At 45.5% G+C, this 16,452-nt stretch overlaps 1 protein-coding gene across 2 annotated transcripts; it reads left to right on the top strand.

The window, feature by feature from the left end:
* Positions 1–11,750: 11,750 nt before the first annotated feature.
* LOC108923891 (nucleoside diphosphate kinase-like) lies at positions 11,751–15,994 on the top strand. Of its 2 annotated transcripts, none has more exons than XM_029246842.1 (5): positions 11,751–12,104; positions 14,158–14,291; positions 14,448–14,549; positions 14,832–14,944; positions 15,401–15,993. In XM_029246842.1, the coding sequence occupies exons 1-5, from the start codon at positions 11,942–11,944 to the stop codon at positions 15,519–15,521; spliced, it is 633 nt and encodes a 210-aa protein (XP_029102675.1). In that variant the 5' UTR covers positions 11,751–11,941; the 3' UTR covers positions 15,522–15,993. The 2 variants fall into 2 exon arrangements, with proteins under 2 accessions (XP_029102675.1, XP_029102676.1); XM_029246843.1 differs by having other exon boundaries at positions 11,856–12,104; positions 14,161–14,291; positions 15,401–15,994.
* Positions 15,995–16,452: the final 458 nt, after the last annotated feature.

The raw sequence follows: 16,452 nt of genomic DNA, 5'->3' as shown, positions 1-16,452 counted from the left end.
CACCCTTGGTCGAGAAGAGTGGTTCCAGAACCCAAGCTGTGAGTGGAAGTGAGCCCGACTATATCTAGACGATATCTCTCAACCTCCTGCACCAGCTCAGGCTCCTTCCCCGCCAGTGAGGTGACATTCCAAGTCCCAAAAGCCAGAGTTGGCGCCTGAGGTTTGGGTCGACCGGGCACTCGGCCCCGACCACTGCCCAAATCACAACGCACCGGCCCCTTATGTCCTCTCCGGCAGGTGGTGAGCCCACCGAAGAGTGGCTCCACGTCCAGGCCCCATGGGCATAGACCTGGCCACCGCATGCGAGCCCCCCCCCCCAGGCCTGGCTCCAGGGTGGGGCCCCGGTGACCCCATACCGGGCGGGGTGAACGAGATCCTTGATTTAATAGTCATAAGGGGATTTTGAACCGTGCTTTGTCTTGTCTGTCACCCAGGACCTGTTTGCCTTGGGAGACCCTACCAGGGGCATATAGCCCCAGGCAACATAGCTCCTGAGATCATTCAGGCACTCAAACCCCTCCACCTCGATAAGGTGGCGGTTCGCAGAGGGGCCACACAGACACAGCATCTGAAACCACTTGTCCCATACGGGGTTATGGGGAACTGGAGTCTAATCCAGCAACACAGGGCAGGGGGCTGGAGGGGGGAGGGGATGCACCCAGAATGGGATGCTGGTCTGTTGCAAGGCACCCCAAGCAGGACTCGAACCCCAGACCCACTGGAGAGCAGGATCTGGTCCAACTCAATGCTCCCCTTATAGGAAATAATAATTTTGTTACAGATATGAAAAAACACATTGCTGTTGTTTGCTTCTTGTGCAACTCCTCAACATTCTCTACTATTCACACTGCAGCTGCACACACGGGTTTGGTGATCATACTGTAAACTGACCTGCCTAAAGTTCTAAATTATTATGTTTATTATAAGAGCTTTTTGGGGGTAGATTTACATAAGAAAGGGGAGGAAGACGTGGAGTGTGCACTTTGTGTTCCCATGACGCCGGCGTACTCCGTGCACATCATTCCGCCTCTCTTGTGGCTGATAGCACTGCTGCTTCACACACCTCGAAGCTGCTTCAGCACTTCCTCACAAAGGGAAGCAGTTAAGAAGCTGCTTGCCCTTCCATGTGCTGTGTACAGAATTGATCCTGCTCTACAAGCTTTCTGTAAGCCATCTGGGATAGACACACATTTTCAGTCAGCAGCACCAATTTACTGGGTGGCATGGGGGTGCAGCAAGCACTGCTGCTGTTTCACAGCACCTGGGTGGTGTGAGAGGACGTGGGTTCGATCCCTGCTCGGTCTGTGTGGAGTTTGCATGTTCTCTTTGTGGGTTTCCTGTGGGTGCTCTGGTTTCCTCCCACAGTCCAAAGACATGCTGTTCAGGTTCACCCGTAGTGTGTGTGTGTTCCACTGATGTATGGATGAGTGACCCAGTATAAGGAGTGTATCTAGCAGTGTAAGTCACCGTGGTAAATAAGGTGTGTGGACTGATAATCCTACGTAGAGTTCACTGGAAGTCGCTTCGGACGAAAAAAAATTATACTGGCATTGGGAGTGTAATAACTTTTTCACAACTTTATTAATATTTACTCTTTATTGTATCATTCATGTAGTATGCCTTCGATAGCTCAGTTGGTAGAGCGGAGGACTGTAGAAGAAACACACCACTGACATCCTTAGGTTGCTGGTTTGATTCTGGCTCGAAGGACACTTCTCTTTGTCATCCTTCGGTAGCTCAGTTGGTAGAGCAGAGGACTGTAGTGGGGTGAACATTGTCATTGGGAGGGGGGGGTATGGTGGTGCAGTGGGTTGGACCATGGTCCTGCTCTCCAGTGGGTCTGGGGTTTGAATCCTGCTTGGGGTGCCTTGTGATGGCCTGGTGTCCTGTCCTGGGTGTGTCCCCTCCCCCTCTGGCCTTCTGCCCTGTGTTACTGGGTAGACTCCGTGACCCTGTATGGGACAAGTGGTTCTGAAATGTGTGTATCATTCACTGTCATCTTCATATATGTATTTTATTTTTTACTCTATTATATTTTTCTTGTATGCAGTTTCAGGGGAGCACAGTGGGTTTGACTGGGTCCTGCTCTCTGGGGGGTCTGGGGTTTGAGTCCCGCTTCGGGTGCTTTGTGATGGACTGGTGTCCCCTCCTGGGTGTGTCCCCTCCCCCTCGAGCCTTATGCCGTGTGTGTGTAGTTTCTTGTCTGTGGTACTTAGCACAGCCTGCAGCGAATGGAATTTCTGCACCTCTGTAGACCCTCGGATGGTCTGTTTTATGGGTATGAGTAGATTGTCCAACGCAGGTGGTTGGAAGTCCAGCCTCCAGCCACAGGGTACGAGACTAGGCAAGGTATGGATGGGATGCCAGTTTCTTGCAGGGTAACCACACTCACATTTTCAATCACACATTCACACAGTATGCGTAAATTAGGAAGAAATCTCAGTTTAACTCTCCTCTATGAAAACAACAAAACATTAAAGCAAAAACATCAGACACTTTGAGGACTATATGGTTATTACAGACACATTTCACTTTGCCTTATGAAAACCTCAAACCTCTTTTCCTTTCTCCGTTCCTCTTTCTGTTTGTCCTCAGAAGCTTTTAATTAAAACATCAGAGTGAAGAAACAGTTTCCCTCTGAGAATTAGCCAAACATGGATTATTTAAAATAAAGAAGGGTAAAAAAATAACAAGTGTGGCTGCTAGAATTTCATAAATACAACCTCAGTGATATCATCAAAAAATACTAAGTCTTCGTGTGAAATATATCAATATTGTGTTTGGCGGTTAAAATTATGTTGGTGAAAAAAACGTTTTAAATTTATTTCATGGAAATTTCAGTTTAAATGGTTTAAGTAAATATAGAGAAAACTGTTTTGATTGTAAGAAAAGGAAGTAAAGAGCAGTGATTTTCGAATTAGATACGGTTTTAAATTAAATGCACCCCACTTTCATAAACAAATTTTAAGAAGGAAATCTTTCCTGCATTTTTGTGCCACGGTATCTTTTCACAAACATTAACACAGCACATTTACATAAATTCTGCTAATTCTGCAATGTGGAATATATTTTAAATATTTCAATATTTTACATAGTAATCCACAGAAGAACCTCTTGAATGTATTCCACCAATATGTAGTACTGACATAAACCCCTTGCTCACGTAACAGGGTCAGTACCAGTCCCAGGCCCCATGTCTGGTGAATTCCTCTTGTGAGAGGATCAAATTACTTATTATCCACACACGCACACGTACACATTATCTGAACCACTTGTCCCATACGGGGTCGTGGGGAACCGGAGCCTAACCCAACAACTCAGGGCGTAAGGCTGGAGGGGGAGTGGACACACCCAGGACGGGAGGCCAGTCCATCGCAAGGCACCCCAAGCAAGACTCGAACCCCAGACCCACCGGAGGGCAGGACCCGGTCCAACCCACTGCACCACCGTGCCCCCTATACTTATTATCCAAAAATTATTAAATTATTCTACTAATTATTTTTTTTTTTTACTATTTTACACACACACACACACACACACACACACACACTTGTCCCAAGTGGGGTAGCAGCAAACCAGAGCCTAACCTGGCAACTCAAGGCTGGCGGGGGAGGGGAGGCGAGGCACCCAGGACAGGACAGCAGTCCATCACAAGGCACCCCCAGCGGGACTCAAACCCCAGACTCACCAGAGAGCAGGACCCACCTAAGCCTGCTGCTCCACCGCACCCACTTCCTAAACTGTTATTATATTATTACTTATTTACTTTTTTACTTATTTATAATATTATTATATTACTTATTATCCAAAATTATTAAAACCCACTCAACTAATTATTGCCAACCAGGTTGCTATATTATACGTTACGCCTTGCTTTGTTAGTGGTATGACAGTGATGGAGATAAATGTTGAGGTGTATGCGTATAAAGCTTCTTTTCTCCATGACTTTTGGATTTTTTTCAACCAGTTTACATTGTGATAATTTGGCTTGCAGACATTTGTGATGGAAAGGTCACTGCCTGTGTCTTTCACTTATCTACCAGCTCTACCTGCAACACTGTGCAGGTGGAGGTTCTTTGTAGCATTACTGATGTTAGATGATTCATTTGATGGTAAGATTAAGGCTTTATTTATGATGGCACTCATCACATTGCAGTCATTGTTTTCAGGATAAATTAGAAGTTTATACTCAAGAATTAGTAAAAAAAAAAAAAAATTGCAAAATTGACCCCACGGAGGGGCAAAAACACAGAGTTTCAGACGCTGAGTGTATATCTGCTCAAAAAAGTTGTGACGATACAAGTGGCGATTAAGTTTTAGAGAGTGAGGTACCCATTGTGGAAGTAAAATTACCGCATAGCAGGCAAAAGTGCTGTTGCACAGGAAAAAATGGACATTGTGGGGAAAAAGGTATTTCTCCATAAACCATTACAAGGAAGCCCATTATATAAGGGACGAGTGAATATACACAGTACATACATGGTATTACTGCAGTTACTCTCACAGTAGTCTGAAATAGGAGGGGTAAAGATACACATTTGATTGTTTTCCTGGCACTTTTCTCCAAAACGGTTTATACTGTTATGTACTCTATTTTCAGGGTAATTTTACTGCATCACTTCAAGGTAGGTGTCTTGATCAAGGGTGCTATAGGAGGAAGCAGGATTCGAACCTGCATCTTCCGAGTTCAACGGGTGGGACACTAACCATTACGCTCTTTACCCTAAGAAGGACAAACGGCATTATAGATAACAGATGTGGGTAAGTGGATCACAGCTTTCATTCGTGTTCATTCCTGTGAGTCCCAGTGCTATAAATGTTGTTGCTGTCAGAGAGCCACATGACTGTCAGTCAGCACCACAGCCAGCGCCTTCGCGTCACCGGGCCGGAGCCGTAACCCTGGTGACGGCCGCAGCCTTCTGCGCGTGGGCTTCACCTAGCGGCGGCTGTGCGAAGCTGCACGGATCAGTCCTTCATGTACATTGAAGTAAATGGTAGTAAAACACCGACAGTCTGGTTGGAGGCAAACAAGTTGAGGGATTCCTTCATTCATTCATTTATTCATAACTTTGCATCTTGAGAACTACATGATGGATTCTCCCCACAAGTGATCAATAAGGAAGCTGTGGATCAGCAGTGAGTAAAGTTTAAAAATTATGAAAGGGTCCATCTGTTCATTGGAAATTATATATTCCAATTCAAATGGACTTTTATCTGCCAAGGTACAAAATATCTCTCTCTCTCACTCACACACACACACAGTCTGAGGCCGCTTGTCCCGAGCGGGGTCCTGGTGAACCGGAGCCTAACCCGGCAACACAGGGCGCAAGGCTGGATGGGGAGGGGACGCACCCAGGACGGGACGCCAGTCCATCGCAAGGCACCCCAAGCGGGACTCGAACCCCAGACCCACCAGTGAGCAGGTTCCAGCAAAACCCGCAGCACCCTCCACTACAAAATATCTCAGCTCTTAGGGTAAAGAGCGTAATGGTGAAGCCTGGATTGTTCCAAAGTGGGCTTGAAAGAAATCCTAATTCAAAGGTTGTTTCCATGCAGGAGGAGATAGAAGTATTTGTCTGTCAGCTGTTTTTTTTCCATTCCCAGTGAATGGACGGATTGCAGCACAGCCGTTCCACTCCCATCCAGAAAGGTTGTTTGATTTTATCTTAGTCGACCCGTTTCGATTCTGGAGTTTGTGAGAGACAGAGCAGATAAAATGAGTCGCCTCCAGTCCACATTCTTTAGAAGTGCTTATAGTTTGCTGGGGTATTTCTGCTATAGAAATTTGTTCTTGTACCGTGTTTGGGGCGGTCAAAATAGTAACGCTGAGGTCAACTTGACGCGCTTCAATTTAGCGGATGCTTTGCTCCAAAGACACCTAAAACATTAAGCTACTTACACCTACAGAAGAAAGCGAGCGCATGAGACATCAAGAAAACAAAGGTAATGACAACAGCAGCCAATGGCACAATTCACATAACAATCGACAATGAAGAAATTGAATCAGTACAAGATTTCCTTTTCCTTGGGTCTAAAATTAACCGCAGCGGCGAATCGGGACCGGAAATCCACAGAAGAATTGCACTTGGTCGCAACGCGGTGCAAGGAATGGCAAAAATTTGGAAGAGTAAAGACATTAGCACCGCAACAGAGACTCGAATAATCAACGCAATCGTTTTCCCGATCTCCACGTACTCATGTGAAAGCTGGACACTCAAGAAGGCGGACAGAAGGAAAATCGACGCTTTCGAACTATAGTGTTGGAGGCGAATGCTGCGCATGCCATGGACATCAAAGGTCACAAACAAGACGATCCTAGAGCGAGTCAAAACAAAGATATCGCCGGAGGGCAAAATCACCAAGCAGCGGCTCTCGTACTTTGGTCATATCATGCGAGCTAATTCCTTGGAAACAGCATTAATGCCTGGCATAGTCAGTGGGACGAGAAGAAGAGGACGTCAAAGAACACGCTGGCTGGACATAATCAAGGCCGGCAGGAACACGGCCATGAAAGAATTGAAAGAAGCGGTCAAAGATCGTAAAGCATAGAGAATGATGATCCGTAAAGCGACCAAAAGTTGGCCTCAACTGAACGGTTAAATCATATCACTTACACTTATTTAACATACAGCTGGAGGTGGAATTCAAACCTTCACCCTTGGGGTTCAAAGGTAGCAGCACTAATCATTACACTACCAGCTGCCCCTGGTTCACAGGGGGCACTTACAATAATTTAACCATTTATTCATCCATTTACACGTCAATTCAGAGTAAGTCCCTTACTCAGTGGTACTGCAGTGGTACCATATTACCTGGTGCTTTTGATAAACCCCAAACAAAGTAGTTTCATTCCAAAGAGTAAAACCCCAGAGAGATTTTGGCTTTGCGTTCACTATTCTAGGTGTCCCACCTGCACTTGATCTCCGGTGCGATTTATTGTTTACAATGTTCTCAACTGGCGGTCAGCAACCTTATTATGACAGGCCTGAGCGACCCCTCCGGCAGACTCTGGTCCAAAGGTAACGCGCCTGACAACTAAGATCAAGGCTCAACAGCAAACAAAAACATAATCTCGTTGTGGACTAGAAAAGTAAATATAGTATGGTGTTCCAGTGCTTCATGCTCTACAGCCCTCACCCTGTCAGGGGGCCCCTCTACCCTGCTGCAGCCTAAGATATGGAGAAGAAAGCCCCCCAACACATACACACCGCCGTAAAATCATTTGAAGGAGAAGGAAGTGCAGCAAATTCATTTAGCTCACACTTTCCTCCAAATGAACTTACAGTGTTAAGTTGCTTACACTGATTTACTCATTTAAACAGCCAGGTACCTTTCGTCGGAGCAATTTTGGATAGGTACCTTGCTCCAGGGCGCTACAGCAGGAAGAGGGACTTGAAGCTATGACCTTTAGATCCAAAGGCAGTAGCTCTAGCCGCTACGCCCCCTGCTGCCCGATTCTCATAACACTGGATAGAGGAAGCAGGTCCTGTTCTCACAGCAAAAAACAGCGTACAGTCAGAACGCTGCCTGTGAGATTAATGGGAAACGGTGTGATATCTCGTAGAGCGGGAATCCAGGAATTGCCTGCTGCTAGCAGGTGGCTTTCAGACTATTGCTGCAGCCGTGCGAGAGCAGCTCACCGTGACATAACAATGCGAGGAAGGCGCTCGAAGAGACCCGTTGAGTTTCCTCGGAATGGCCCTTGACCCACGTTGTCAGCGAACGCGCCTTTCGTGAACCTATCGCACTTATCGCCACCCTTGATGGGCCTACAGTCCTTGCGCTTAAAAGAAGCCCGTTTAAAACAGCTGCTGTGATCGCTGAGTGGTGTCCCTCACTTTAGATATTCTTCTCGGAGACGTATGTCGCTTTGGAGAAAAGCAAATGCTTAATGAATCAACGTAACTGTAGGCAGGTCTGCTGCGCTCACTGGTGGCACAACTATGCGCTTGCTCCTCATGACCACGTCGCTGAGCGTTTAGGACATTCGCTAGGGCGCTCTCCCAATCCGGCACACAGCTACATGTCAGATTTCTTCATGGACGCACACCTCAGGTCCAGCGATGTCCGAGACATGGTTATGTGTCTTATATGTCTTGGTTATACCTCTTCTGCCCATTAAGGGTACAACTGGTAGTGTAGCAGTTATAGCTGCTGCTTTTGGACCTAAAGCTTGTAGGTTTGAACCTCACCTCCGGTTGTAGTGTTCTTGAACAATGCATTTACCCTAAATTGTTCTAGCAAAACAACCCAGTTGTGTGAATAATACTGTAAGTCACTTGTAAAGGATGGAGATGTACCGGCTGCTGTGATTGAGACCCTTCTTCAGACCTCCTTGCATGGCACCTGGAGTCCCTAAATTAAGTCAGCCTGTGGGCTTCTTGTTATTATCTATTATATCATGCATACATTCCTGGAGAAACTGAGTAAACTCCTGACATGTTTGTCTTAATGAGGCCAATTTGCCAGCTGGACTGTACAAACGTAGTTATTTGAGAGCCCTGCTTCCTGACGGACTTCTAATTGAGTCCCTCAGGCTTTCGGATGGTCATTTCCGTAGCCGCGCGCTCACATACGCAGGCAGAAGCTCTACTGTCTGGAGGCTATCAAGGCAAAGGACAAGAAGAAGGTTTATGAGCGGAGATACAGTAGCCGCTCATCACGCTCCGCATCATCCGAGCAGCCTGAGGACATCCTCCCCGTGTGGCTCTTCTCGCACGCCGATCGCTGCAACGATATGGGCCTGATAAATATGTAAACCCAGTCGCAGGGAGCCGAACGGGGCTGTTTACATTCAGGACTTAATTATAAAAATGTCTTTGGGCACAACTGTATGCTGCACACCCACCCTTGGGAAAGAACAGCTCAGGGCATCAGAATAAATTCCAGCTTCACTGCCATCCCCACCTCCCTCCAAAATCCTGGTTACAGCGTAACAGAGAGGCATTGTGATAAGCGTTAGAGTCCAAATTTTACATTAGCCATGATGGCTTTTAATTATTCATTAGATAAACATGCACATTCAGCTGATGCTTTTCTCCATGGCAACTTATAGTGTTAAAATTATTATCAAAATTATTTACCCATTTGTATAGCTGGGTAATTTTTACTGGAGTAATTTAGGGTAAGTACCTTGATCAAAAGTACTACAGCTGGAGGTTGGCACTGAACTTGCAACCTTTGGGGACAAAGGCACTAGGTTGAGCCACTAAACTACCAACTGTCCTTATGTGTAAAGTTCAATTTAATTTTATTTATACATATTTGGGAGGGTCTGGGGTTCGAGCCCTGCTTGGGGTGCCTTGCGACGGACTGGGTGTATCCCCCCTCTTCGGCCTTGCGCCCTGTGTTGCCGGGTAAGGATCCGGCTCGCCGCGACCCCCGCTGGGGTCAAGTGGTTATTGACAATGTGTGTGTAGGTGTGTGTATATATTTGTATAAATGGAGGCACTAAATTGCCCCGAGTGCGAATGGCTGAATTTAGAGTTAGCAACCCACCTAAAACACACGCGTTTGGACTGTGGGAAGAAATTGGAGCACCTGGAGAAAACACACCCCGTTCAGAGTGCGGCACATAACAGCTACAAAACAGCTCCATGAGAGCAGATAGACAGCCATACAGTATAACAGCGTAATTAATCAAAAGAAAGTGTCTTTTTATTTCAACTAATGTGAACTACTTAAGTAATTGTGTCCATTTTAAATGTATTAGGTGATATTTTCATATAAATGGGCATCACTTGGGACTCAGAAATGCATAATAATATTTACTGTTGGGAGGGTGCCGTGACGTGGTGGGTTTGACTGGGTCCTGCTCTCCAGTGGGTCTGGGGTTTGAGTCCCGCTTGGGGTGCCTTGCGATGGCCTGGCATCCCGTCCTGGGTGTGTCCCCTCCCCCTCCGGCCTTACGCCCTGCGTTGCCGGGTTAGGCTCTGGCTCCCCGCAACCCCGTATGGGATGAGCGGTTTCAGATGATGTGTGTATTTACTGTTGAAACTATCGGTAATTACGTCTTTGAGTTATGACTATTCGCCGCATGAAGGGTTTTTCCATGACCGCGCTACTTTCATAGGGTGGAGGAAGACTGTACATAAAACGAAAACGTACATATGTTGATAACGTAGCAGTGACATCATTCGCTCCCAATTCTGGCATCGGCAGCATGGCAACGATAGCCAAGTCTTGTCATCCAAATGCAGGGCTTAAGATGAATCAATAAAGCTGAACTCCTGATGATCGTCCTGGGATACTGCTCAGTGCAACTACCAAGGTGTAACGCACACACTACCTTCCAATGCCCTGCCAGATGGACACTACATCACCATCCTTGATCTTCCACATTCTGCCCCGATCGCGGGTATCTCCCGGCGACCCCATGAAATCCTTAAAAGATCCCTTGTTTAATAATGTGTAATGATGGAATCTGGTCTTACATCAAACAACCTCTGTTCTTTGCACACGAGTGGACATTTGTCACCTTGGCCTGGACACGCGGTTTAATGACCTACTGCTGCAGCCTACGTGTTCCGCCCACAGAGGCCCGATGGGCCGAGTAACAGGCTGTTTGAACACATCTAGCAGCCCACAGCGAGCAGCCGAGAAAAGAAAACAGGGGAAAACGTGAAGGAATTTAACTCTAAATGCTTAACCCTTTCCTTCCCAGTACACCCCCTTCCAAACATAAATTTCAACTGAAGTTTTCTCTGTAGGTTGTACTTCAGTTCAGTTGAGTTCAATTTTATAGAGTGATCTTTTCACATAGAGACACAGAGAGCTGAAGAAAGGCAAAGAAAAAAAATAAGACAGTTGACAATATACTAGAATATACTTGAGTACTGGAAAGTTTCAAGAAGTTGTGTGAAAAGTTCAGACAGGTAACCTTTTGCACAACAGATGAAACTTGGAAAAAATAATGAAATTTAATTAAAAATACATAACAGGGCTTAGAAAGAAAAGAGATACGGAATCAGGGTCCCAGGGTCAAGTCTGCCAGTTGGGGTTAGGGTTGTGTCCAAACTTGACTCAAATCTGACTCATTTACACACTTTACTTGTCATATGGTTCTTTTCATCCGAATGCCACAAGTCTTCTTCATCACATCCTCCACATGAGGCATCTGAACACATACAATTTTTGAAACCCAGGCAAATTGGGGGAGCAGCTGGTGGTGGTGGTTACAGTTGTTGCCTTTAGCCCCACAGGTTCGAGTCTCATCTCCTGCTGCAGTATCCCTGAGGAAGGTGCCTGTCCTAAAATTACTGTAATATCATATAGTTACCCTAAAATTATTCCAGTAATTAAAAAAAAAAAAAAAAAACTTGCTGTGTAAATAACTGTAAATGGCCCACTATTGTAAGTTGCTCTGGGAAAAAAAAAGCATCAAAGCGTCAACTACATGGATAGATTAAATTGCAGGTCTTTTACTCACATTTTTTGTGAGTAAAATGAAAGGGTGAAACTAATAAACAGCAACGAGGATGAAATGCAGAATTCAGGAGTTCTCTCTCTCTCACACACACAATACGCGTGGGATCATTTTAATTGACAAAATGAGGTCTATAAACTCCAAAAAAAAATGTGTTGAACTGGTAACACCAGAAAAGAAAGTGTAACACAGCGTTAAGCGACCGCCTATTTGAGTGTATAATTTCATAAACAACTACGGGCTGTGAAACTCTGGGAAAACCGGTTTCGAACACCACCAGGCCACGGACAAGGTTTTACGCGCTTTTTCTGGAATCTTACAACCGGTTGCTTCACTCTCGGACGCGGCGGCGGCGGCGTCGGCGGGGTTAACTGGCCGGCCGCTCCGCGGAGGTGGGGCTCCGCGCCACAAAAGCGCCCGAACTCGGCTGCGCTCTGCTGTAATGACACGTTTTCGGGGACCGGCGGAGTCGCTCGGACGCCCGGTGAACCGCTTCGCGTGGAGCCACGCGCGCCCATGGTGCTCTTCCAGCGCTGTTTGGCCAGGGCGCTCGGCCAGCGGACCCTCGGCGGCTCCCAGCAGCGCAACGAGGTGCGCGTCCCCGGCTGGGCGTGCACTCAGGGCGCCCGCTTCGGGAGCGCGGAGCCCGGCGGCTGCAGAAGCCACAGCCGCGCCGCAGGTTGGTCCTAGACTTCGACGCGCGCCTGCGCGCGCGCGCGCACACACCTTCTTCGCGCACTTCCACACAAACACACAGGAATTAGTGCGGTGCGCAACTTTCCGCGACACGCTTCCTCGAGACGAAAATAGCGTTAGATGTTCTCCCCCCCCCCAAAAAAAAAAAATAGTCGGCGAGTTTGGGAAGTACGAGTTCACTTTTCGTCTCCCGAACTTGACTTTTCACTGACGACATTTTGATGTGCGCACACACAGCGGTTGAGCTACTTGCGTTCACACTCACGGCACGCCGTTTGTCTTCTAACTTTGTACAGTAACGTTTTTAAAAAGCACACACAGAGTGCACTTTTCTAAAAAGCACGAAGATTGGAATTGGTTTTAATACAATAATCAATTTAAGCACTTTGCAAGAGTCTCAAACTATGCAGTCTGCAGTTTCAGTAATTGGCCCAAAAAAAAAAAAGTATGCATTTTTTGGGTTCATTGTACATTTTAAGGCTTAAAATGTACAATGAACCCAAATGCATAACTTGATACCCTATCGTGAAATATATTTCTGTCACTTGTTTTCATGACTACACAAATCAAATGTAATGCTGGTGTAGCACAGCCTCATAGTAGTAAACAATAACCTAACAGTTGGATGAACACAACCTTTTGGTCACCATAACCTTGAGGTGATGTTTCTCCATTATTCTACTACCTTCATGCTTGATAGTTGCTACTGAACACATTGTGTTGTTACTTGGGCAGCTGATGGGGTTTGCTAGAAGGAAGAATGTTCCAGAACTGGTCCCAGTTTTCCCCTTACCAGGAGCCCACCTTGCAACTCCCAAGGTTTCTTGCCACCCCATGTTGGTCTCTCCATGTGTAACAAGGCCTCCGACTTGAGGGAAAAACATGTAAAGAAGTCTGAAACCAACTGTCGCAAATCTTTCGACGTTTCAACGAATGCAGTTCCAGTTTGGATTCGGGCAACTCGTATTTCACTGTGCAGCTGCCATTACTGGGCTCAGTTATTGTATATACTTCTAAAAATGGGCAACATAAAGTGCGCGGTTAAGTTAACCTCAAGGATCTATGAGTTGTGCAATGGTACTGTTAGCTTTTGTGAACTGGATGCTCTTTTTTCTTTGTTGTTCTATGGACGACTAAATGGAGAAGGACCGTAGTCCGTTTAAAAGATGCCCGTTCTGGGTTTATTCATGAAAAACTTGTAGCTGACTCAAATTAGTGGCCGTTTTAATGAAATGATGGGACTTAATGAAAAGGGCACACGCTGCATTTACATTAGCCCTTATTTGAGTGTGCTTTGTAATGCGATCAGCCCCTCTAATGCTGTCAAGTGATTTTGACTTTGTCTCAATGAATGCAGTATGACCGCTTCCAGCTACACCGCCGCTGGGCTTTGACTTCTGTGGCCGACCGAACAAAGAATCCAGTCTTGCAAAGGTGGCGTAAATCTTCAAAAATCATTGTCGTTAAACCTGAAAATGTTTTTGTCTGCGTGTACAGCGGCTACCGGTTGGAAGTGCCACCAAATGGATGGGGTCGAAAGGTCTCGGGCGCTATATGAGGCGAACGCAGCATGTGACCGGCTGAATGTGAGGGTTTGTGAACATGTGACCACTCTGCCCCTCCTTCCTCTTACATCAACTAACAGGCCTAAGGCAAAGTGTGTAAAAATCCACCACTGGACCCCAACCCACCATAATTCCTTTGGACCAGCAGGACTGTAACATGCCTCTCATTTCCCTCATATATAATGAATCTGTCACAGAGCAATGTTGTGTCATCTGGTCCACCTGTGAACTTCATGTGCAACCGAGAGGCAGAGCTGACAGACCGTCATGGAAGCCTGAAGGACTTTCTTTAATATGCTCTCGCCTAAAAATAAGCATGCTTCAGAATAAATTAAAAAAAAAAGGAGGGGGGAAGCATGGACACATTCAGTTTTTCAAGCATGAAAGGAATGAATTTTGGGGAAATACCAAAAGGTAGCATCTTAAAGATTACCACAAAATGTAAATATTCCCCATTGCTTGTGTGTACAGCAGGTAATTCTGGGGCGAAGGAGCGCACCCTGATTGCTGTGAAGCCGGATGGGGTGCAGCGGCGCCTGGTGGGGCATATAGTCCAGCGCTTTGAACAGAAGGGCTTCAAACTGGTGGGCCTGAAGATGCTGAAGGTTAGCAAAGGAGGTGACACTGGAATTACAGCCTCTGGCATGAAAGATGTCAGATACTGAAGTGTCTCTTCTGAAGACCTGATGGCACTAGAGCAATTCAATTGGTTGATTCTGATGTCTGAGCAGTTTTAATGTTCCCTCTTGTTCTGACATTAGGCTCCAGAGGAGGTGTTGTCTCAGCACTACCATGACCTCAGGAAGAAGCCTTTTTATCCATTACTGCTACACTACATGAGCTCTGGACCTGTGGTGATCATGGTAAGGTAACCTGTAGGGTTCATAAATGCATTTATGAAAACCTTTCAGTCAGCCCTGAGCCCTCGGGTATTTTATAATTTCCACTTGTAAATTAACTTGGCTTTTATAAGAAAAACATGTTGCCGATGGCCGACTGCAAAAAGCAGAAATCTCATATCAGATTTGATATTCCCAAAGCAGAACTGCTGATTTTTCATTGCAAATGAGTAATCTTAGGGCTCTTTCGCTATAACGGTTGAATTTGGTTGACTAATGTCTCGTCTCATCCGCGATGCCTCTCAGGTGTGGGAAGGACACAACGTGGTGTCTACATCACGCAAGATGGTAGGGGACACTAACCCGGCCGAAGCCCATCCTGGCACTATTCGGGGGGACTTCAGTCTCCACATTAGCAGGTACGGTGTTCTCCACCCTTATGAAGAGAGTGCGTTCCTGAAAACCCCTTAGTCGTCTTAACTGGAAGATGTAGTTTTCCACGAAGCCGAAAAATGACATGCATTTATGCGAAAATATTACGGAATCTCATTAAAACACATTTACTTTAGGAGTTCACAATGGTTACCACAACACAAGTTCATTAATTACTGTATGGCGGTCTTGCTGGGCTTGTTCAGCTCTTTTGTAGCATTACTGACGGTCCACTTAAACACAGAGTATACATTTTGTTTGAGAGTTTTTGTATTAATTCAGCCTTCAATGATGGGGAAGAGCAGTGAAGATGAAAGAAATCCATGAAAATAATGTATATAAATATTTGTTGATGTATAAATGTCATTTTTACCTAAGTGGTGTTTTAATTTACACTTTTGTCCCATTTTGATGATTCTTTTCCTTTTGATGTCCTTAACCAGGAATGTGGTACATGCCAGCGATTCTCTAGAAGGGGCCCAACGCGAAATCCAGCTGTGGTTTAACCGTAATGAGTTGATGGACTGGGATTCTTGTGACCAAAGTAACGTTAGTCACGTGTGAAAGGAGAATGTGGGAGCCCTGCGCCGTCCATCCATAGCAACATCTTCACTACCTCGACCTACAGGTGCGGCAGCCTCTGGGCCCCTACTGCTGACCAGCCCAACGTGCAAAGTGCCAGAACTGGACCTGTGCCTGTCTCTTCCTCGTATTTCCATCTACCTGAAGGCAACTCAATTACTGAAAATCACGCACAAGATTGGAGTGTTAATGTGTTCTACCGACACTGTTAATGGAGTGTTTTGATACTGTTATCCCACATTAGTCTTGTTTTAATTTATGAAAGTTTTTAAATTTACATGAAATAAACAGGTGCAGATAATTAGGTTGTCGTAGTTTTTTTTTCAGTCAGCCCTCCGACAATTACCTTTTTTATATGTTAACAACAAAGATTAAAAACAAAGTTTAAATATCACAAAGTAAACAGCCCAGATAGCATATGCTTGACTTTCACATAAATGTAGGGCAGCGAGTTGCAAAGGGGATAGGGCCACTTTTTATCTAGAGGTTTCAGGTTCAAATCCAGCACTGGTGCTGCACCCTTGAGTAAGGTACTTAGCTGGAATTGATAGAGTAAAAACACTCTGCTGTATAATGGGTGAATAGTCACTGAAAAACATTTACGTATTCTACAAACATTGTGACCTTGTGTAAAGGTGTTAGTTGAATAAATAATAATAAAGGCAATTGCTAACATACTTTTTTTTTTTTCTGAAATCCTAAACTTTTCAAACCCGTTGAGGGGAAGATCACAGGTTTCTTGCTGAAATTAAGAGTTTCAAGTGCTAAACTACTTGACTCTTATGAGTGGAAATTGTACTTGACTGTATTTTGCAGTTCACTAATACATTTTTTAAAAATAATTTCAGTATGTAATATCTCTCTATAGAAGGTGTTTTGGACAATTGTGCATGCATTTCAATTTAGTAACTAA

The sequence above is a fragment of the Scleropages formosus genome, chromosome 20 (assembly GCF_900964775.1).
Source record: "Scleropages formosus chromosome 20, fSclFor1.1, whole genome shotgun sequence".
Lineage (NCBI taxonomy): Eukaryota > Metazoa > Chordata > Actinopteri > Osteoglossiformes > Osteoglossidae > Scleropages > Scleropages formosus.
The sequence above is the reverse complement of the archived record's forward strand: the minus strand, read 5'-3'. Positions and strand labels throughout refer to the sequence as shown.